The following is a 22,894-nucleotide window of genomic DNA, read 5'->3' as shown; positions in this document are numbered from 1 at the left end:
CTCCCTGTTTGTGTTTTCCTCCCAAGCTGCTCTTCGATAAATAGGAGACAACCGACGCCTCGGGAAGAAACCGGTTTTCACCAGTTCACAGGTAACCCGTTCATCCTCATGTGGTTCCTAAGACCATGAGGTACAGAGACGTGTGCTGATATATAACGTGTTAAACACTCGTACGATGTAATATATGAACGCCGGAGTTAAAGCGTGTTATACCACAGCCTTTGTACAATAAGTGCGTTCACTTAATGTACGCACTTATTGTGTGTTCTACGTCCTGGCACTTAAAAATAGTGCTTCGCATCGTGTAGCATCTTATCCTAGCTATCTTTGATTGTATGTGCTTGGCACTTGGTTCTATGAATATCCTTGTTTCTCCTTCTTCTGACAAATGTACTGATTGTAGGTCGCTTTTGATAAAAGCATCTGCTGAATGCCGTGAATGTAAATGTAAGCATTTTGGAATACCTGCTCCTGATTGGTCAATAACGTTCCAAGGGTATGCAATTTGTTCAAGAACCGGACACCTCTGTCCTTTGATCGTTCTGAATCGATGCGCTACGACGCTTTTATCCAAAGCGACTCAGACCCATTCATGCACACATTCACACACCGACGGCGGAGTCGGCCCTCAGGGCGACAGCCAGCTGGCAGGGAGCAGTCAGGGTGAGGCGTCTCGCTCAGGGACACCTCGGCACTCGGCTGGGAGGAGCCGGGGGATGGAACTAGGTTACCAGACAACACGCTCTGCTGCTTCCTGAGCTACTGTCGGCCATATCCAACATCAACAACAACTCTAGTCCATGCATACACGAGACTCCTCTCTAGCAGGGTGAGCCCAGCGTACAGCTAGACAGAGCTATTCAAACTGTTTCAGCCCCTCCCCACAATGTAGCTGTTAATAATCACATGTTAATAATCACATCAGGTAATGTTTACCCAAGACACAGAGCTGCCTGTGTTCTCATCAGGCAGAAGGATGCAGAAGGGGATGCCTTCTCCCTTGTGACCGGTTTACCCCAAGTACAAAGGTTAAGGTTAGATGACCCTGGGGAGAGGTGGGGTGGCTAGACCATACAGGGAATAGGAGACAGAGCTTTAGGTGATTAAACGGTAACAACACCTGGATTATTCCATCAGTCTCCGGCATACCTTAAAAATCCCTTCATGCCCATGCTTATCACACCAGAGCTAGTAATGCTGACTTGTACTAAAATAAGTTCAAAACAAACATTGGTAAGTGTACTCTCAAATATAGATGTTTGGTGAACTGGAATACATTACTTTAGGAAATTAAGAGCATAGACAACTATCATTGTTTCAGAAAAAGGTAAAATCCTGGCTCATGAATTTAAATCCCTTGTGACGCTAACATGTCTTCCTCCATGTGAGCTGTTGTCTGTTGGTGCTTGTGTATGTATGCACTTTGCACTTTAGTACATAAAGTAAGGGTTAGGGAAGATTATGTTACACGTTAAGCCGCTCATAGTCTATTTATTATGATGTTTAATGTTTTGTTTTATGTGGATACATGCCCTGTCTTGTAACATCAGGGACCATGATGGGAATAAGTGCTTGCACTTTCTCATGTTTTCTCTTATATTCCTTGGATATGTATTTTATTCGAAACAAATAAAATCAAACCAAACTCTGGAGTCGCCTCCGGTCCTCCTGTGAGCCGAGGCTCTGACCGCAGCTCCCCGTCGGTCGGCGGGGTGTGTGGTGCTGATGCTGACGGTTGCTATGGGTTACCTGACGTCTCTTCTCCCCTCTGCAGCCCAGGGTGCAGAGATGCTCCCCCTCCGCGTCGTCTGAGGCCCCCGTTGTGCCGCGGACCCCCGCCCGCCGCCCGCCACCCGCCGCCATGAAGTCGGACGGCCTCGCCACGGACGGCAAGACGGGAGACGGCCCCGCCCCCCGCGGAGCCAAGACCGCCAAGCCCCGCCCCTCCACGCCCCGGACCAAGGCCGGCGCCGCCGCGGGCTCGCCGCTGCTCAACGGGACCGCCCCCGCCGGCAGCCCCGCCTCCAGACGGGACGCCGCCAACGCTAACGGAGCTAACGGCAACGCGGCTACCGCTAACGGGACTCGCGGCCCCACGGCGGCGGGCCCCAAGGACCCGGAGAAAAGAGCGGCCCCCGGGGGGCGGCCCACCTGGTCCACGGCTGGACACGCCAAGGCGGGGCCCCGGGGCGGCAGCGCCGCGCGAGCTAACGGCGGCGTGGCTAATGGCGGCACGGCTAGCGGCCACGCCCGGCCGGGAACCTCCACGTCGGGCAGCGCCTCGCCGGACGCCGCCGCCAGCCCGCCAAACAGCCTCCCTGGCCCAGGTACGCACTTCCTGTCCGTCTCCATGGAGACGCCAGCGTCCATTCTAGAAGCCTCTGAGGCGTTCTGGATAACGGAGGGCGTGAAGGCGGTCATTATTCACTCATTCACTGAATGTTCATCATTTACTCAGTGAATGCGTTCCCAGTTTAATACCGGTCCAGCCAACCAGTGGGAGGGGTTTACGGGGAGTGGGAGGGGTTTACGGGGAGTGGGAGGGGTTTACGGGGAGTGGGAGGGGTTTACGGGGAGTGGGAGGGGTTTACGGGGAGTGGGAGGGGTTAACGGGGAGTGGGAGGGGTTTAGGAGTATCTAGTATCTAGCTCCCAGTGCTCTCTGGACCACTGGTCCCTGCTCCGAATGATTGGCGCTCTGCTGGCTGTGTTAGCGCTCTGCTAGCTGTGTTAGCGCTCTGCTGGCTGTGTTAGCGCTCTGCTGGCTGTATTAGCGCTCTGCTAGCTGTGTTAGCGCTCTGCTGGCTGTGTTAGCGCTCTGCTAGCTGTGTTAGCGCTCTGCTGGCTGTGTTAGCGCTCTGCTGGCTGTGTTAGCGCTCTGCTAGCTGTGTTAGCGCTCTGCTGGCTGTGTTAGCGCTCTGCTGGCTGTGTTAGCGCTGTGCTGGCTGTGTTAACGCTCTGCTGGCTGTGTTAGCGCTCTGGTAGCTGTGTTAGCGCTCTGCTAGCCATGTTGATGCTCTGCTGGCTGTGTTAGCGCTCTGCTAGCCCTGTTGATACTGGTGCTAAAAGCATCTCAGCAGGGGGTCGGAGGTCCTACAGTGTCGAAAGCTAGCACTTAAAGCCTTTTAATGGAAAGCCTTTAGTGCTAATGGCTAGGTGTGTGTGTTGGGGGGGGGGGGGGGGGGTCTGTAGCTGCTCGGTTCCTGATGAACAGACAGACTGTCACCCTTCTCTGTTAGAGGCTAACCTAGTAGGAACAGGAGAGAGAGTAGTAGTGTATTCATTGTTTTTAGTTTGTTTATAGACTGTACAATCATCTCAAGCGTTGCTGTAAATACATGTGGTTTCAACTTCAGTCCATCTTCATTTAAATACATTCATGAAATTATGCTTTTCTACGCAGGTTCAAAACCCAAACAACAGACCAAGCTGCTGAGCAAACCCTCTGGGGCCAAAGCCGTCCAGAAACCGGACCCGGCCAAGACCAGCAGGTCAGCCTGCTCCTCCTCCCCCTCCTCCTCCCTCCCCCTCCTCCTCCTCTCCCTCCTCCTACCTCCCCCTCCTCCTCCTGCTCCTCCTCCTCCTCCTGCTCCTCCTCCTCCTCCTCCTGCTCCTCCTCTTCCTCTTCCTCTTCCTCCTCCTCCTCCTTCCTTTTTGTTTAGGGTGAGTAGGAGGGGCTTACAGTAGAGGGGGAGGGGTTTGGTGTATGGATAGTACAATTTTCTAACAAAGATCGAAGCTAGCATTTTTTATTTGTAGAATGTCAGTTGTAGGATTTGATTTTAGTGATGACATTGAAACCACTGTAGATCAGAGATCTAGGTCAATTTAAGCTACAAGCTAGTTGAAATTACACATTGCGACTTCAATGTAATCATTTCTATTTCTCCATGCATGTATTTGTGTATGTTGTGTACAGTGAAACCCACATTGATCTTTTTGTATTTACATCCCTGCTGCTACTACTCATATTGATTATATAGATGTACTTTCTGTATATTCATTATATATTATTTTGCATTTGTATTACTCTGTATTATATACCGTATCAACCCATACAATCTCATATTCATTCGTATCTCCTGAGCCTGTATTCATGTGTTCATGTGTTGTTTAATATTCATAACCGTACTTCCCCCTGATATTGTCCCAGTCCGACCAACAAGCCCTCCCCCAGAGAGACCAGTAAGACCAAGGCCAGCCCGGCCCAGAAGACCACTGGAGCCGCAAGACCAGAACCCAGAGCCAGGGGCGGGGCCGGAACCCCGGAGCCCAGCGGTGGGTCGACCTCTGCATCCCATTCAAATGTTAACATTACAACCATCACGTGGACATGACATTCATCATGTTAACATTACAACCATCACGTGGACATGACATTCATCATGTTCACATTACAACCATCACGTGGACATGACATTCATCATGTTAACATTACACCCATCATGTGGACATGACATTCATCATGTTAACATTACCCTAATCATGTTCACATTACCTTCATCATGTGGACATGACATTCATCATAATATTACCTTCATCATGTTAACTTTACATCCATCATGTTAACATTACCTTCATCATGTTCACATTACCTTCATCATGTTCACTTTACATCCATCATGTTAACATTACCTTCATCATGTTCACATGACCTTCATCATGTTAACATTACCTTCATCATGTTAACACTACCTTCATCATAACATTACCTTCATCATGTTCACATGACCTTCATCATGTTAACATTACCTTCATCATGTTAACACTACCTTCATCATAACATTACCTTCATCATGTTCACATTACATCCATCATGTTAACATGAGAATGTGATGTTGAGATGACCTCTGCATCAGATGTCACATGTCTGCATTATGTTGTGTTGTGTGCGTTACAAACCTGCACACTTTTTGAAGGCAGGAAGAAGATAAACTTAAAATAATCCCGTGATCAAACTGCTCCATCAGCCCGGCGCCCCCGGCCGTAACGTCCGCCTTGTTTACAGGTTCGAGACCCGGAGCCGTGAAGAAGACCGCCTCCTCTAAGAGGGAGGAGCCTAAGGAGGCGGGGCGCCCTGCCGCAGCAGCTGAACCAATCAAGAAGAAGACCAAACCCCTTGAGAGGACCGGCTCTAAGCCCTCCAAGACCCCCGGCCTGACCCCCAAGCCGCCGTCAGGCTCCCCCAGACCGGGACCCCGCCCGGGACCCCGCCCCCAGACCGCCCCTCACACCCCCCCCAGGGCTGGAGGCGGGGCCAAGGCCACCGGCTCCTCCCCCAGGAAGCCAGGAGCCAAAGAGGAGGCCGGGTCACCAGCCAATCAGAACGCAGCACATGGCGGCAGTAGCGCCGGGGGCGGGCTCTGCCTCCCGCTGAGCTCCAGCCCGCGCCGCTCCCCCCACAAGACCCCCGGGGGGGCGGGGCCCCAGGCCGGACCCCCACCGGCAGAGGGTCTGGACCCGGGGGGCCGAGAGAGTCAAGACCCCCCCCAGAGCTCCGCCACGCCCTGCGGCGGCGGGGACACGCCCCTGGAGGAGGCGTGCGGGGGCGGGGGGCAGCTCCAGGCGACGCCCGAGTCGGAGACGGGCAGCAACAGCACCTCGTCGGACGACATCAAGCCGCGCTCGGAGGACTACGACGCGGGGGGGTCCCAGGACGACGACTGCTCCCACGGGAGGGGCGGGGCCGGGGGCGGCGCCGGGGGCGGGGCCTCCAAGTGCGGCACCATGCGCTGCTCGGACTTCCTGGGGCGCAGCAGCAGCGACACCAGCACCCCCGAGGAGCTGAAGGTGTACGACGCCGGCACCGGCCTGCGGGTGGAGGTGCGGCTCCGCGGCCGCGAGGGGGCAGAGACCACCAGCGAGGAGGAGCCCGGGGGGAGGCGGCCGCGCTCCTGGCTGCACCGCGACGAGCTGCTGGCCCGGGGGGAGGGGGGGGAGGAGGGGGAGGAGGAGGGGGAGGAGCCCGCCGCCTCCCTCACGCTGAAGAGCCAGACCCCGCCCTCCTCCGACGAAGAGGAAGAGGAGACGGAGGAGGACGAGGAGCGCTCGGAGGTGGAGGTGATCCCGGGGGGCGTGGCTCCGCCCAGTGCCCCGGCCGCCCCCCCCGCCCACTTCCAGGGGATCGTCAACCTGGCGTTCGACGACGACGGCGGCGAGCAGGAGAACGCGCCCCCCGCCCCCCCCCCCCTCCTCCGGGTTCCGGCGCTCCGTGCTCCTCTCCGTGGACGAGTGGGAGGAGCTTGGCTCGGAGGAGCCCGACTCCGCCTCCTCCTCTGCGCCGCCGCCGCAGCAGAACGGGGGCGCCGACGTCTTTGAGGGCGACGCCCCCTCGCCCCACCCCCCCGACCCCCAGCAGGAGGAGGCCGACGCCCCCCCCCAGGAGCGACCCTGCCACCTGGACCTGCGGCCGGGTGACGCCCACCGGTCCGGGCCGGGCGACGCCCACCGGTCCGGGCAGGGCGACGCCCACCGGTCCGGGCAGGGCGACGCCCACCGGTCCGGGCCGGGCGACGCCCACCGGTCTGGGCCGGGCGACGCCCACCGGTCTGGGCCGGGCGACGCCCACCGGTCCGGGCCGGGCGACGCCCACCGGTCCGGGCCGGGCGACGCCCACCGGTCCGGGCTGCGTCTGGACTTGAGTGACGCGGCGCAGGCCCGCCAGAACTCTGCCGCTCAGGAAGCAGCAGCCCCCGCAGGTAAAGTATGATCCCTCAGGACCCCCGCCCACCAGAGACCCAGACCCCGCCCCCTAAACCAGACCCCGCCCCCTAAACCCGACCCCGCCCCCTAATACCAGACCCCACCCCTCAACCCAGACCCCGCCCCCCCAGGGTGACCAGGGTGTTCTTAGGGTTGCTAGTTGAGCGACCGGGTGCTGCTGGGTTAAGGCAGACAAACCTAAGTCCTGGTTCCACCTCTGGTGAAGTCCATTAGGGTATAAGATCCCTCTGAGACTCTTTCTACCCACCACTGAAATCAGACCTTTCATGCGGGGGTAAAGAACCAGTTTACCTATCTTAATACTCTCATCGAATTGAAACTCTCCATCACCTTCTGAGTGAGGTTGGAACGCTCCAGTAAGACCCCTCCCCTCTCAGAACGCTCCAATCAGACCCCTCGTTTCTAGTAAGACCCCTCCCCTCTCAGAACCCTCCAATCAGACCCCTCCCCTCTCAGAACGCTCCAATCAGACCCCTCGTTTCTAGTAAGACCCCTCCCCTCTCAGAACGCTCCAATCAGACCCCTCGTTTCCAGTAAGACCCCTCCCCTCTCAGAACGCTCCAATCAGACCCCGCCCCTCTCAGAACGCTCCAATTAGACCCCGCCCCTCTCAGAACGCTCCAATCAGACCCCGCCCCTCTCAGAACGCTCCAGTTTCAGCGCCGCTCCGACCTGCATGCTAGTCTCAGCCGCCCGTCCATTCCACCCTCCTCCTCATTCTTTCTGTTTTCCCCCCATCTGCCCCCCCCCCCCTCGGTGTGTGTCGCCGTGGTGACCTAGTCCAGTGTTCCTCTGTGTCACCGTGGTGACCTAGTCCAGTGTTCCTCTGTGTCACCGTGGTGACCTAGTCCAGAGTTCCTCTGTCGCCCTGGTGACCTAGTCCAGAGTTCCTCTGTGTCGCCGTGGTGACCTAGTCCAGAGTTCCTCTGTGTCGCCGTGGTGACCTAGTCCAGAGTTCCTCTGTGTCGCCGTGGTGACCTAGTCCAGAGTTCCTCTGTTCCCTGGAGGCCCCGGCCTCCGCTCAGCCTTAGGACCTGGGCTCCGGCGTTCCTGAGATCCGTCTCTCATCTCCGCACCACATGCTGTGAGGATGTTGTGTGGCGTCTGTCCCGGGGGGGAACGTAGATCTGACCCCCGGTCACCGGGTCCACCCCAGCCAGTACAAACAGCTCAGTGTTCCGCTCTCTGTCCTGTGGCTTCAACTGTCTGCTCTGTGTTTATATCATTTGTCAGGTTTTGTTTTACGCTGATGAAACGTGGATCTCTGCCTTGCATGACCGGTGGTACGTTGTGTCGCTCAGAGAGAGAGGGTTCTAAACCCCCAGGGACGGGGAACGTAGGGGAACCGGGGCGATGGAACCGCATGTTTACCGTGTTGAAACATGGGAAGCCATCACGATGCACAGCGATGCATTCTGGGTAGCGATACACACACGTTTCAGCCTTTCTTTAATCTGTCACCACCTCTCAGAATGACCTCTGAATGAATAAATGAATTTGAAAACACCCCCGGGAGGATGAATCATGTTGTCATTTAGCGTGTTGTTGGTGTCTCCTAGGAGACACAAGTTGTGGCTCAGAGGACAGTGGAGCGGCCCGGGACAGACCCCCGTCCCACGCCCTGTCCCCCATATACGAGCTCCGGGGTCTGGGTCTGGACCCGGGGCGCACGGACGCAACGCGGGGGGGTGAAGAGGAGCAGGAGGAGGAAGAGGAAGAGGAGGAGGAGGAGGAGGAGGAGGAGGAGGAGGAGGAGGAGCAGGAGCAGGAGTTTGCCGAGCGGGACTGGTCCCTCCTCCACCAGCTCCTGTCAGAGCAGGAGTCCAGTCTGGGCGTGATGAGCCCGGTCCCCGAGGAGCTGAACCTGGCCCAGTACCTCATCAAGCAGACGCTGGCGCTGGCGCGCGATGGCCCCGCGGCCTGCCACGCCCCGCCCCCGGAGAAGGACGGCTTCCAGCGCTGGGCGGAGCTCATCTCCCCCCCCGCCGACGACGCCCCCAGCAGCATCACGGTCACCAGCTACTCCCCCGAGGACGCAGCCTCCCCGCAGGGGGAGTGGACCATCCTGGAGCTGGAGACCCACCACTGACCTCCAGGGACCCACCACTGACCTCCAGGGACCCACCACTGACCTCCAGGGACCCACCACTGACCTCCAGGGACCCACCACTGACCTCCAGGGACCCACCACTGACCTCCAGGGACCCACCACTGACCCACCACTGACCTCCAGGGACCCACCACTGACCTCCAGGGACCCACCACTGACCTCCAGAGACCCACCACTGACCTCCAGGGACCCACCACTGACCTCCAGAGACCCACCACTGACCTTCACTGACCTCCCCCGACCTTCAGAGACCCACCACTGACCTTCAGGGAGCAGCACTGACCTCCAGAGACACTGACCTCCAGAGACAGTGACCTCCAGAGACAGTGACCTTCGGAGACCCACCACTGACCTTCAGGGAGCACCAATGACCTTCAGCACCGTTCCGCCCCCTGGCTCCACCCCCTGACCGACGCCCCCTGGTGTTGACCCGGGACCCTGCGGCAGTGTGTCTGAGCCCCCCAGGACCCCGCGGACTGGCCCCCCCAGGACGCGGGGGTCTGGACCCCGGGGACTGGCCCCCCCAGGACCCCGGGGGTCTGGACCGGGGCGAGGAGGCCCTGCATGTGGACCTTATGTACATTTGTCTTGTGGTCAAAGCTCTTTAACGATTGGCCGAGGGGCGTGTGGGGGCGTGTTCTTTCATATACTGGAGATAAGATGCATTTGTACATGAATAATATCAATATTAAACTTTCTTATTTATGACTCGGCAACAACGGCTCCGCAAGATATTCCCAGGCTACAGAGAGGCGTGTTAGTGGTGTAGGGGCGCCTCTACCCATGCTGTAAGGCAGTGGTTCTCAAATGGGGGTACGCGTACCCATATGGGTCCTTTGGAGTAATGCAAGGGGTCCTCGGAAGATTAAAAAAAAAAAAAAAGCCAGTTAATTTTTTGTGGTTGAAATGTAAATATTAAAACACGAGAAAGGAGAATCCCTGAAAAAGAAAGCCTTCCAGAAACGCCAAAATGTCGTCAGTTTAAGGTGAATATATTTGAATGGGGGTCACATGCTCTGACCCTCCCCTGGCATTGTGTTTCTTTTGTGGGGAGAAATAAGCCAACAGTTACATGAAGCACAGGCCCATGTATCTTACTAAATTGTGAGTATTTGCACCCTTTTAATATTCATGTTTACACTGCCAAATAGAAAGCACATACATTATTGATGTACATTTTATTATTTTTTCAACCCAAAAGATTTTGAGCCAGTGAAGGGGGTAAATATAAAATATATAAATATATATCTTAGTACACTAGTAGAAAAGGTTAGAGAACCACTGCTATAAGGCATGGTGAGATATTCTGGCTGTGAGTGGGAGAAGCCCAATGCGTCACCAGTCTGAACCGTCTGAACCTAGAGGAGCCCTATTGCACCACCTGGTGTGACGTCGGTTAGCAACAACCAACCTTCACTGTCCGGTAGGCTGATCGTCTACCCATCATGCATCTGGCTGGACACTCCCCCCTGTGATGTCACTCGTGGGCACGTCTATAAAAGGCTTGTAGGCGTGGCTACGATATACCGCAGCGTGTGAGATGAAGACTTATGAACACATTGAAAGGTTCATGTGAAATAAATTGGAAGAACTTGATGACATGTCTTCAAGAGCGTTTATTATTCACTTTGCTGCGTAGTTGAACATGAATTCATGACAGACATTCATAGAGAAGGCTTAGAGGAATACATTTTATTTTGAGTCAAACACAAGGGTGATTACATCATATCAAACATTTCAACTTCTACAATAGCTTTGCAATAAAAAAAAGTGATTGTTCTTTTATTTTAAAGAATTGATTATAGGACTTTTCCGCAACATTCATATAAACCCTGTGGAAATATTTGTAATAATTAATATGTAGTAACAAATCGTATAAATCTATAAATAGAAATAATTTCTATACATAAAATCATTAAAATATGAATATAATTCCAAACATAAAAATTGAAAAAAATAGCTAATAATAATAATGCAGGTTATTTGTAGAGCACTTTACATTCGAAAATCTCAAAGTGCTATAGAGTTTCAAAGAAAAAAAAACCCTAAGGCGTTACCATTAAAAGAATAACAATAATTTATAATAATTTTAAATTAAACCCACAATCTTAAATTGTTCCCTGGATTCATTGAAATCTTTAAATTTCTCTAATGACCTCTGACTTCTGTTTCTTGAACCTAGCTTCAACAACTTCATCTTTATCGTCAGATAAACTTCAAATAAGGTTCTACAGTGTCTGATTATCTCGTTCGCCCTTAAATCCTCAGTAATGTATATGTTTATACTGTATGGTTGGTAAATTGATATCTTATACATAAATCCAGAATGAACTTCTGGTTTAACAGATGGAGGATTATCTGTCGCTGCATTGGTTCCATCTAGTGGTGTGAACTAGAACTGCACCGCTCGAACGAGCACGTTTTGATCATCTCACCTTCTCCAACACACGCATGACTCAACAAACATGACATTAGACTGCATCTGGAGTCAAGGGAAGATTATGACACATCTCAGAACAACAGCTTTGTTTTGTGGTCGTGATTCATGTTAAACTGGCAGAGATGATGAAGTTATTCTCCTTCAAATACAATTCTCAAGCCTATCCTTGAGTAATGTCAGGAAGTGTTTGCTGATTAAGTGCGTGTGTCGGTGCGGCGTGGGCATCACAGATTGTAGGTTTTAATAAAGTTGGGTTTCCCAGCAACATTACAAACACTTGAACATTGTTGGCACCAGCATCTCCAAGATGTCACGGTTGAGGTCCCATCTCCCCCAGTCAAAACCCTTCATCACCAAGAGGGCCCTGGCCTCTGATGCCTCCAGAACACTGAGCTGGCATCTCAGGACCCAAGAACTGAAGGCTTCAGCTAGCGCTAATGTTGCTGCTGCTAATGTGGCTAGTGCTCATGTTGCTGCTGCTAATGTGGCTAGCGCTAATGTTGCTGCTGCTAATGTGGCTAGCGCTAATGTTGCTGCTGCTAATGTGGCTAGTGCTCATGTTGCTAGTGCTAATGTCGCTAGTGCTTATGTTAAAAGTGCTAATGTTAATAGTGCTAATGTTGGAGCTAGCATCACATGATATAATGATGCACACTAACATGGATATTTAACTTGCATAAAGTGTGTCGTAACATGTCCGTCATAACGTATATTTTGTAACATTTATATCAGAAGGGTACATGTTAACAGCTATGAAGTTTAAGGTACATGTTGTAACGTGTGGGTAGTAAGATGGATGTTGTAACATGTTTTACATGCTATAACATGTTTTAATATACTATAACATGTTCCACATGCTGTAACATGAGGCGGGTGGGCAGACAGGGGTGGGCGGGGCTAAGCAGCGCAGCGTGCAGGAGGACAGCATCATCAGCGATGACAGCCAATCAGTACACAGGCACGTTAAAGAACTCAAGATGGGGCTGGGGAGGAGAGCAGAGGGATGAGCCGGGGGCGGGGTTAAGGGGTTTAGGGTTTAAGGGTTTGGGGTATCGCGTGCTCCCTGAGTTAAGACCCTGACACTGGAGAGGTCTTCTCAGGCAAACTCTCAGGGGAATGCATGCAGTTAGGGTGTGACTTAAGTCTGAAGGGAAGGTTACGACAACTTTCATAACTTTGACCTTCGCCTTAAAGTCAAGGTTCAACTTAAGTTAACTTTAACCTTCACCTTGAAGTTTAAACCTAACTTTAACCTTGACTTTAAGGTGAAGGTTAAACTTATGTTTAACCTTGACTTTAAGGTGAGGTTAAGGTTATGAAGGCTGCTGTTTCTGGCCAGATGTTATGCTAACGTTGTTATTTAAGGGAAATGGGAAACTGAGGACAATTATCAATTATAAGGGAGAAGTAAAACATGAAAGGATTAGGAGACGCATTCCGGGAGGCCTTAGACCAACGCCGACCAACACCACCGGGTGGGCCATGTGGCGCCATGACAACCGGAGGGAAGACCGGACCAGACCAGACCAGACTAGACTAGACTAGACTAAACTAGTCCAGACCAGACCGGACTAGACTGGACCAGGTGGGACTAGGGTGGGCGGGGATCCTACAACCACACACACAGAGTATTCACCTCAGAGGTCTAATTCTGGAATAGACCTGAGGATTCTGAGGCCATATTTGGCACCAGGACACCTGTGATGAGAGACAGACAGGAGCTCAGTGACGAGAGACAGACGGGAGCTCAGTGACGAGAGACAGACAGGAGCTCAGTGACGAGAGACAAGACAGGAGCTCATTGACGCGGTCATCTTCACCCTGTGAGCTGAGAGACGGTCCTAACATCTCCTACCATCCAACCCCTGGTTTAACACCAACACCAGCACTGGGAGACAGAGCTCTGACTGGGAGACCAGCTCTGACTGGGAGACCAGCTCTGACTGGGAGACCAGCTCTGACTGGGAGACCAGCCCTGACTGGGAGACCAGCTCTGACTGGGAGACCAGCTCTGACGAGGCTTTCTGGGGCTGCCGCGTGCCACTGAGGATTATTTAAATAGTAAATAGTAAAATTAAATAGATTATTAAATAGTTTGGGCTAAATCTCCTGCGGTATTTCTCCCCCATGAGGTTTAGGTCTAGGACCTTAAACACACTCTGAAGAGATCTGGGACCTCTAAACAAGCTCTGTTTAGGTTTTAGTTCCAGGACCTCTATACACACTCTGTTGAGGTTTTAGGTTTTAGTTCCAGGACCTCTATACACACTCTGTTGAGGTTTTAGGTTTTAGTTCCAGGACCTTATAGATGCTTCCGAGGATGTTTGAGGTCACAGACATTAAACTTCTATCAGCTAAAGGAGTATAGTTCATAGGAGCTTTTTCTCCAAAACAGTAAACATTCTTGAATCTACAAAAACATATTTTCACATAATATCAAATGGCAAATCAAGACAGTTAATTATGTATTCAATTCTCAAATACTAATGCATTGTTAAACCATTGTTATAATGATGCGTGAGAATCGGAATGAATTGTATGCAAAAGTTAGCATGTTAGTAAAACGGTAGAAGGAAAAGCCGGTGGAGTGTGCTGGAGGTTAGCTTCATACGGGGAGAGAAACACTGAAACATGCAGTTAGGAGTCACAGCGGCCATTTGCATCGTAGTAACAGTCCAATATTTACCGGTTAAACTACACAGCTGTCAGTCGCTCCATGCTAACTCTCTTATATTTAGAAGTTAAAATACACAGCTGTCAGTAGCTCCATGCTAACAGTCTTGTGTTTACCAGTTAAACTACACAGCTGTCAGTGGCTCCATGCTAACACAGCACTCGTTAGCATCATGCTAGCAGTAATTACCCGTCGTCTGGGCGGAGCCTTGCCCTCTGACCTTTACATGATCTCATCATGGGCCAGACCTCCCCAGTCATCGTTCTGTTTTACAAAATACAGACATCAACGATTCAGCCAATCGGAGAGAGCGCCCTGGCTTTACATAAAGACGTACAACCAATGAGAGAGCTGCTTGGCCCTACATCAACAGATTCGGCCGATCGTACAGTTGTTCCGTTTATCAAGGCCTTCCTCAGACGGCCTGCAATGTTGCGTCATATTGCCATACATGGTCGGCCCAGAGGGACATGAGGTCTGGCCTCAGGGACCGACCGGAGGACGGTGGGTTCAAAGAGTCTGGGTTTATAAAGTCTCATTGTTCCCAGTCGTCCGGCTCTGCGTGGGGAACAGCGGGGGTCTTAGGATACGACCCACAATGCACCATTCAGCAGGACAATGCTTGAGCCCACTCACTCACACAGGCTTTGTCTGCATTTCCCCCAAATAAACACAAGTAATCACAGTCCAGAGGGTCCGTTTGGTTTGGAGTCGCCCTTAGACCTGGTCAGTACTACAGTGCTACTACCGTTCTACTACAGTACTGAAGTAGTACTGTAGTACCAAAATACTGCTACAGTACCAAAGGAGTACTACAGTACTGCTGCAGTACCACATTACTACTACATTACTGCTACAGTAATACTACAGTACTACTACAGCCCTAACTGTAGTCCCAGTCTCCCAGTACTCCCAGTCTCCCAGTCCTCCCCTGGTCCCAGTCCCCCTCTGGTCCCAGTACTCCCAGTCCTCCCCTGGTCCCAGTCTCCCAGTACCCCCCTGGTCCCAGTCCTCCCAGTCCCCCTCTGGTCCTAGTGTCCCAGTCCTCCCCTAGTCCCAGTCTCCCAGTCCCCCCCTGGTCCCAGTGTCCCAGTCCTCCCCTGGTCCCAGTCTCCCAGTCCCCCCCTGGTCCCAGTCTCCCAGTCCCCTCCTGGTCCCAGTCTCCCAGTCCCCCCCTGGTCCCAGTGTCCCAGTCCTCCCCTGGTCCCAGTCTCCCAGTCCCCCCCTGGTCCCAGTCTCCCAGTCCTCCCCTGGTCCCAGTCCTCCCAGTCCTCCCCTGGTCCCAGTGTCCCAGTCCTCCCAGTCTCCCAGTCCTCCCTGGTCCCAGTCCCCCCCTGGTCCCAGTCTCCCAGTCCTCCCAGTCCCCCCCTAGTCCCAGTCCCCTCCTGGTCCCAGTGTCCCAGTCCTCCCAGTCTCCCGGTCGTCCCTGGTCCCAGTGGGCTGGCCGGTTACTGGCTGATAGGATTATGTGCTAACACAGGGGCTCTGCTCTGTTGATAAGGAGGCTAACAGGAAGCGGGTTATTTAGTAGCTCTTCAGACAATAGGCGCTCTGTTCCCGACCAGCGGCTCGCACACCAACGCCCGGCCCGAGATGCTCTCTCACTCGCCGACTTAAATTACTCATTTTGCCGCTGTCCTCATCGTCCGAACAGTGCAGCCCTTATTTAAGATCTCATCCGTCTTTCAATATCTTGAGCCACACACCCAAAAGGGTTTATTAACCCCGACCAGTCTGTCGTCTGGCCCATCCCTGGTCCATACCCCCTCTGTTCCACCCCTGAGGTGATCCACTACTCTCAGACACAGCGCGCTGCAGAGGCTCAGCTCAGGAGGTAGAGCGGGATGACTGCTAACCGGAAGGTCGCTAGTTCGATCCCCGGCTCCTCCTAGCGGAGTGTCGAGGTGTCCCTGAGCGAGACGCCTCCCCCTGACTGCTCCTGACCAGCTGGCTGTCGCCCTGCGGGGCTGACTCCGCCGTCGGGGTGTGAATGTGTGTATGATGATCCGTTGTAAATCGCTTTGGATGGAAGCGTCGGCTCAATGCCCTGAATGTGAGGTCCGTCCCTGAGAGGAGCCACTCCTCTCAGGGCAGCACGCTCCAGAGCCGGAGGCTACACCTCAGAGCTCCCGACCCCTGAACACTGACTCCATTGTGTGACGCCGGTCTTATTAAAATCCATCAAAATTCCACTTCAGGATTATCTGAGCTGTTTGATGAAGATTAGAGAGCGCTCAGAGGCTTTGGTTACCTCTCGTCTAATCCCTCGGTTGTCTTAAGACGCAAACGTGTACGATAGCAGGGAAACTTATTCTGCTGGAGACGATGGCGTGTGATTGGTTGAATGCGATAAAGTGAATCTTGCAGGAGTGTTGGGTTAGTGGGTCCAGGGGTTAGAGGGCAGGATTTAAGGGTCGGTCAGCAGGTAGAGGGAAGAGTAACATAGCAGCACTATCAACATGTACTAAACCAGTAAGACCAGTAACAGTGAAGCGTGTTTCTAACATGATGTACTGGGATGTTCTTAGTCAAGCGTGTTCATAACATGTTGTACTGGTTATTCTTGGAGAGGCTTGTTGGTAACATGCTGATGTACTGGTTTGTTCCAACATGTTGACTGGTATGTTGTTGGTAACATGTTGAGGCGCTGCTATGTTGAGGTCTACATCTAGAGTGATTCTACGCCGGGACGAGGCCGGTTCTACATCGAGGGTTAACTCAGGACTACTGCGGTTAGAGCGAGGTCTTCAATAGCTACTGTACCTGGAAAGAGACGCATCTGAAAGTCTATGTTCTGTGAATCACAAGAGAGGCAGTGAAGGGAGGCAGAGGGAAGCACGGCGACCACAGAGAACACATCGCAGGGCCCCAGATGTTCACCCAGGGATTAAAGGATCTGATCAGGACCTACTGCTCAGAACGCCTGGCTGATAGAGGGATAAGAGGACGGGGAAGATCTGCCGTTTTAACGTCGGACATAACGCACGTTAACGCCGACAGATCGACGGCCAAGATGGCTGGCCTCATAAAGGAACTGATACAAATCATGCTGTTCCTGCTATATATCTAGATAGATGTATACTATATCTATATCTCTGGATAGATGTATACCAGATCTACATAGATAGATGCATACCAGATCTATATAGATAGATGTATACCAGATCTATATAGATAGATGTATACCAGATCTATATAGATAGATGTATACCAGATCTATGTATCGACATAGATGTATACCACATCTATATCTAGATAGATGCATAGATCTATATATGTAGATAGATTTGTCCCATAGCTATATATGTAGATAGATGTATACTATAGATCTATATATGTAGATAGATGTATAGATCTATATATATAGATAGATTTGTACCATAGCTATATATGTAGATAGATGTATAGATCTATATATGCAGATAGATGTATAGATCTATGTATCTAGATAGATGTATACCAGATCTATATGTAGATAGATGCATAGATCTATATCTCTAGATAGATGTTTACCATAGCTATATATCTAGATAGATGTATAGACCTAGAGTGGGGACAGACAGTCAGTCAGACAGACGGTGTGTCTCACCTCCTGCAGCTGGTCGGCCTGCTCGATGGCCTTCAGGACGCTCTTCTTGGACGTCTCCTGGGCCTCTCCACCCAGCAGGAACTCGTCCAGGATGAAGTAGGCCTTCTCAAAGTTAAAGATGATGTCCAGCTCACACACCTGGTTAGGACAGAGACATCCTGTTAGTGTGACATCACATCCTGTTAGTGTGACACCACATCCTGTTAGTGTGACACCACATCCTGTTAGTGTGACATCACATCCTGGTAGTGTGACACCACATCCTGTTAGTGTGACATCACATCCTGGTAGTGTGACACCACATCCTGTTAGTGTGACACCACATCCTGTTAGTGTGACACCACATCCTGTTAGTGTGACACCACATCCTGTTAGTGTGACACCACATCCTGCTGCTGTTACACCACATCCTGTTAGTGTGACACCACATCCTGTTAGTGTGACACCACATCCTGTTAGTGTGACACCACATACGTATCAGTAGTAGTATTAGTCTTGTTACAGGGCACACCGTGACATTAGTACCAGTAGTGGTATTCTCAGTAGTTGTACTAGCATCAGTATTACTGTATTGTTGTGGGTGTGGTTTCAGATGGAGCCGTCAGGGTGCTGCTCCCTGATTGGCTGGCGGTGGGAGGAGGCGGGACTCACGCTGCCGAAGTACTTGTCGAGCAGCTCCACGTAGCGGTGGATGACCTCCAGGGTGATCAGCTCGTTGTCCTGCTCCTCGATGGCACAGCAGAAGTACAGGCTGGCGTATCTACGGCAACCACAACACACCAGCCAATCACATCACCGGGACGACGACCGACCTCTGAACATGACCAGACCGGCTCCGCCCCCTGAAGCTCCGCCCTCCTGGCCTGGGCCTCGTTCATCAGTTCATCGTTCATCAGTTCAGCTCCCCCCACCTCCCCCCCCCCCCGTCCACAGACCTCTTGTAGACCACCTTCAGGTCCCCCCCACCGTCCACAGACCTCTTGTAGACCACCTTCAGGTCCCCCCCCCCCCCCGTCCACAGACCTCTTGTAGACCACCTTCAGGTCCCCCCGTCCACAGACCTCTTGTAGACCACCTTCAGGTCCCCCCCCACAGACCTCTTGTAGACCACCTTCAGGTCCCCCCGTCCACAGACCTCTTGTAGACCACCTTCAGGTCCCCCCCCCACAGACCTCTTGTAGACCACCTTCAGGTCCCCCCCCCCCACAGACCTCTTGTAGACCACCTTCAGGTCCCCCCGTCCACAGACCTCTTGTAGACCACCTTCAGGTCCCTCCCCCACAGACCTCTTGTAGACCACCTTCAGGTCCCCCCCCACAGACCTCTTGTAGACCACCTTCAGGTCCCCCCCCCCCCACAGACCTCTTGTAGACCACCTTCAGGTCCCCCCCCCACAGACCTCTTGTAGACCACCTTCAGGTCCCTCCACTCCAGGAAGCTGCACATCTTGGCCTTGCGTCCCAGGATGGTCTGCACCAGCTCGCGGCCCAGCCTCCTCTTCTCCTGGTCGCCCAGCGGGACGTACCACTTCTGCAGGCGCAGCTTCCCCTGGCGGCTGAACAGCAGCATGAAGCGCATCTGGAGAGGAGCAGAGGAGCAGAGAGGTGGAGCAGAGAGGTGGAGCAGAGAGGTGGAGCAGAGAGGTGGAGCAGAGAGGTGGAGCAGAGAGCTGAAGAACGGAGCTGAGCTTCAAGAACATCTCCACGCGTTGTCCTTGTCCACAAGGTTTTCGTTCATCGTTCATCATTATATTTTGGAAAACATCTTCATGTACACATTTTCAAATACTTTTTCAGTGATATCTTTCGACAATAAAATAGTTACTTATATTAAAAACCTCTTTAAAGGTAAACTTATGATCATGAACATTAAGCCATTTGAGAGGTCATTAACATATTGCCTGCATTTCCTAGACGGTGTGTGTGTGTGTGTGTGTGTGTGTGTGTGTGTGTGTGTGTGTGTGTGTGTGTGTGTGTGTGTGTGTTTGTATCTATCTGTCTGTCTGTCTGTCTGTCTGTCTGTCTGTCGAGTTAGAAAACACTTGAGCAGAATACCAGACCTCGTGAACGCATGTCTATTATTATTCATAACTAAGTTATCATTCATAACTATGAATACATAAGGTTGAGGTGAAACGGCAGTAGGCTAAGTAAAGCGCCTATAACCCGCGGGGTAACGGGACGTGTTCAGCGGTCGCAAACGGAATAACTAAGTGACTATTAATCCACTTTCAATACGACTACGGTCTCACAGTTGGTTACTTCCCGATTTAAAAACGGTATTAATATTAGTGTAGATCTCTTACCTTGACGGGTAATTCTGGATTCTGTCTGCAGGGAATTAAAGACGCGCACCATGAGGCTCACTTCTCTCTGCAGCCATTGGCTCACGGCTCTCCGACAAGACGTCGCTGATTGGCCGCATGCCTCTGTCGATCCCGCCTCTCTTTTGTTTATAATCGGTCCTGAGCGTTTGATTGGTCGTCGCGTACGTCGATCAAAGGAACGGATTTAGAGGATTCCTGCAGGACGCTGTTATGGAGAAGAGTTTTATAAAGTTTGATCCGGATGATTTGCTCTGATTTACTTTGATAATAAAGATAATAAAGAGTTTCTGTGTGTTAAACAGTGCGTGTTGGTGGGTGTGTTGACCCATTTGTGCGTGTGTGTTTTAAACTGTGTGTGCGTGTGCGTGTGCGTGTGTGTGTTGATTTGTTCCGTTAACTTTGATAATAAAGATTATGTTTATTGTTGGGGTTCATATTGATTGTGTATTGCATCAAGGGGAATATGAACATGTAGTTTATTAACATGTATTAATTTATCCATGCAAGACATTGGTCTACATTGTAGGATCAGAATCAGATTCGGAGGTACTTCTATTACAAATTATTGTACTCAAGAGTACAATTCTTAGGCTGGGTTCCTCAACAGCCGCATAGCAGCAACAATACATGAGAAATGAAATAATAAGCAAAAATGAAAAGATGTATAAATAAGTTTCAGCATAGATCACAATAATAATTAATAATAATCATAAAATAAAGTAAACAATAGTAAGAGAGACTAAGAGAGTGGTAATAAGTGCTATTAAGTAATGAGGTGTTAAGTGTGGTGTAAAGTGTTCCGGTGGTAGTAGATGCCCCGGTTGATTCTAGTGACTGAACTGAGTCCTGTCAGCGAGCCAGCGGAGCGCATTACCGCACACGAGCTGTGGTGTCTTAAAGTAATCCTCTCCTCACTCCCTCTCCTCTGCCTGCTCCTCCAGGAGACACTTCTCTCTCCCGCCCGGCTACAGCATGCAGCTCCCGGTCCGAGTCCTTCTGGTGCTAGGTCTGCTGCTGCTATCCCAGGGTAAGACGCTGGTACAGTAGGATAGTATAATGTAGGGTATAGTATAGGGTAAGATGGAGTTAAGGACCCCCTATGAGATAATCGTAAAAAAAGTGCTAAAAATGTCACTCTCTCTCTCTCTCTCTCTCTCTCTCTCTCTCTCTCTCTCTCTCTCTCTCTCTCTCTCTCTCTCTCTCTCTCTCTCTCTCTCTGAACATGGTAATGTAAGGCTTTAGACTTCCATGTGATGTCCATCTTTATTTATGTAACTGTCCATTTTTCATGCATGCCTTGTCTATGCGGCAGTCTTCGTGTCTGTCCACTGCCAAGAGGTAAGAGGAAACAGACAGACAACCGCTAAGTCGTTAACGTCCTCATTTAGAACAAACTCCCAAAAGTGGTAGAAAAGTCTCTGTGTGTCTCTTTCTCTCTCACCCCCCCCTCTCTCTCTCTCTCTCTCTCTCTCTCTCCCTCCCCCCCCCTCTCTCTCTCTCTCCCTCTCCCTCTCTCTCTCTCTCTCTCTCTCTCTCTCTCTCTCTCTCTCTCTCTCTCTCTCTCTCTCTCCCCTCCCCACCCCCCCCCCTCTCTCTCTCTCTCTCTCTCTCTCTCTGTCTGTCTGTCTGTCTGTCTGTCTGTCTGTTGTCTGTCTGTCCCCATCATCATCATCATCTTCATCATCACCCCCCCCCCCCCCCCCTCAGGAGGAGGAGGGAAACCAGGAAGAGGAGCAGCTGCCCCAACAGGAGGAGCTGGAGGTGCAGCAGGTGGAGGAGGTGCAGCAGGTGGAGGAGGTGCAGCAGGTGGGAGGAGGAGGAGGTGAAGGAGGTGGAGGAGGAGGTGCAGCAGGTGGAGGAGGAAGAGGAGGAGGAGGAGGTCGAGGAGGTGGAGGAGGTGCAGCAGGGTGGAGGAGGAGGAGGAGGAGGGGGGAGGAGGAGGAGGAGGAGGAGGAGGAGGAGGTGGAGGAGGTGCAGCAGGTGGAGGAGGCGTGGACCAGGGGGTCGATGAAGGCGTGCACCTGCGACTGTGAGACCGCAGATCCCTTGACGGGGGGGTCCCAGCATCACCTAACCCCACCCTGCCCCCGGCCCCCCCGCAGGGCCCACCTCGGGACTGCATGCCAGGTAAGACCCCCCCCCCAGTACCTAAACACCAGTACTCAGCAGTGTGCAGCGTCTAATCCTAGTTACCGTTGTTGTCTACGGGGAATGGGTTAACCTAGTGACAGTTAGGTTAGGTAGCTCTTACCGCTCTACCTGTGCCACCAGTTACTGCTAGCAGTTAGCTCAACCGCTCTACCTGTGCCACCAGTTACTGCTAGCAGTTAGCTCTACCGCTCTACCTGTGCCACCAGTTACTGCTAGCAGTTAGCTCTACCGCTCTACCGGTGCCACCAGTTACTGCTAGCAGTTAGCTCCACCGCTCTACCTGTGCCACCAGTTACTGCTAGCAGTTAGCTCTAACCGCTCTACCTGTGCCACCAGTTACTGCTTAGCAGTTAGCTCTACCGCTCTACCTGTGCCACTAGCTACTGCTGGCAGTTAGCCTCTACCGCTCTAACCTGTGCCACCAGTTACTGCTAGCAGTTAGCTCCACGCTCTACCTGTGCCACCAGTTACTGCTAGCAGTTAGCTCACCGCTCTACCTGTGCACAGTTACTGCTAGCAGTTTAGCTCTACCGCTCTACCTGTGCCACTAGCTACTGCTAGCAGTTAGCGCTACCGCTCTACCTGTGCCACCAGTTACTGCTAGCAGTTAGCTCTACCGCTCTACCTGTGCCACTAGCTACTGTAGCAGTTAGCTCCACTGCTCTAACTGTGCACCAGTTACTGCTAGCAGTTAGCTCTACCGCTCTACCTGTGCCACTAGCTACTGCTAGCAGTTAGCTCTACCGCTCTACCTGTGCCACAGTTACTGCTAGCAGTTAGCGCTACGCTACCTGTGCCACTAGCTACTGCTAGCAGTTAGCTCCACCACTCTACCTGTGCCACCAGTTACTGCTAGCAGTTAGCTCCACCGCTCTACCTGTG

At 52.1% G+C, this 22,894-nt stretch overlaps 2 protein-coding genes across 8 annotated transcripts in view; one reads left to right on the top strand and one right to left on the bottom strand.

Moving 5' to 3' along the window:
- The window catches only part of btbd8 (BTB domain containing 8), a 23,719-nt gene extending 13,291 nt beyond the window's left edge, over nucleotides 1-10,428 (top strand). Inside the window, 6 exon segments of the mRNA XM_060067403.1 lie at nucleotides 1,775-2,327; nucleotides 3,403-3,490; nucleotides 4,153-4,277; nucleotides 5,008-6,166; nucleotides 6,168-6,697; nucleotides 8,282-10,428. Coding sequence (XP_059923386.1) covers nucleotides 1,775-2,327; nucleotides 3,403-3,490; nucleotides 4,153-4,277; nucleotides 5,008-6,166; nucleotides 6,168-6,697; nucleotides 8,282-8,811 — 2,985 coding nt within the window. The 3' untranslated portion in view covers nucleotides 8,812-10,428.
- An 81-nt stretch (nucleotides 10,429-10,509) lies between these two features.
- LOC132469329 (AP-1 complex subunit sigma-2-like) lies at nucleotides 10,510-19,947 on the bottom strand. 7 transcript variants are annotated; one of them, XM_060067295.1, is made up of 7 exons: nucleotides 19,841-19,947; nucleotides 18,935-19,113; nucleotides 18,187-18,295; nucleotides 17,536-17,673; nucleotides 16,710-16,740; nucleotides 12,909-12,970; nucleotides 12,128-12,255 (listed from the first exon to the last, which is right to left on the bottom strand). In XM_060067295.1, exons 2-6 carry the CDS (start codon nucleotides 19,111-19,113, stop codon nucleotides 12,918-12,920), a joined length of 510 nt encoding a protein of 169 aa, XP_059923278.1. In that variant the 5' UTR covers nucleotides 19,841-19,947; the 3' UTR covers nucleotides 12,128-12,255; nucleotides 12,909-12,917. The 7 variants fall into 7 exon arrangements, with proteins under 7 accessions (XP_059923276.1, XP_059923282.1, XP_059923277.1 ...); XM_060067293.1 differs by lacking the exon at nucleotides 16,710-16,740 and having other exon boundaries at nucleotides 10,510-12,255; XM_060067294.1 differs by having other exon boundaries at nucleotides 12,117-12,970.
- Nucleotides 19,948-22,894: the final 2,947 nt, after the last annotated feature.

The sequence above is a fragment of the Gadus macrocephalus genome, chromosome 12, assembly GCF_031168955.1.
Source record: "Gadus macrocephalus chromosome 12, ASM3116895v1".
In the NCBI taxonomy this organism is placed as follows: Eukaryota; Metazoa; Chordata; class Actinopteri; order Gadiformes; family Gadidae; genus Gadus; species Gadus macrocephalus.
Note: the sequence above shows the minus strand (reverse complement) of the source record. Positions and strands in the feature narration are given on the sequence as shown.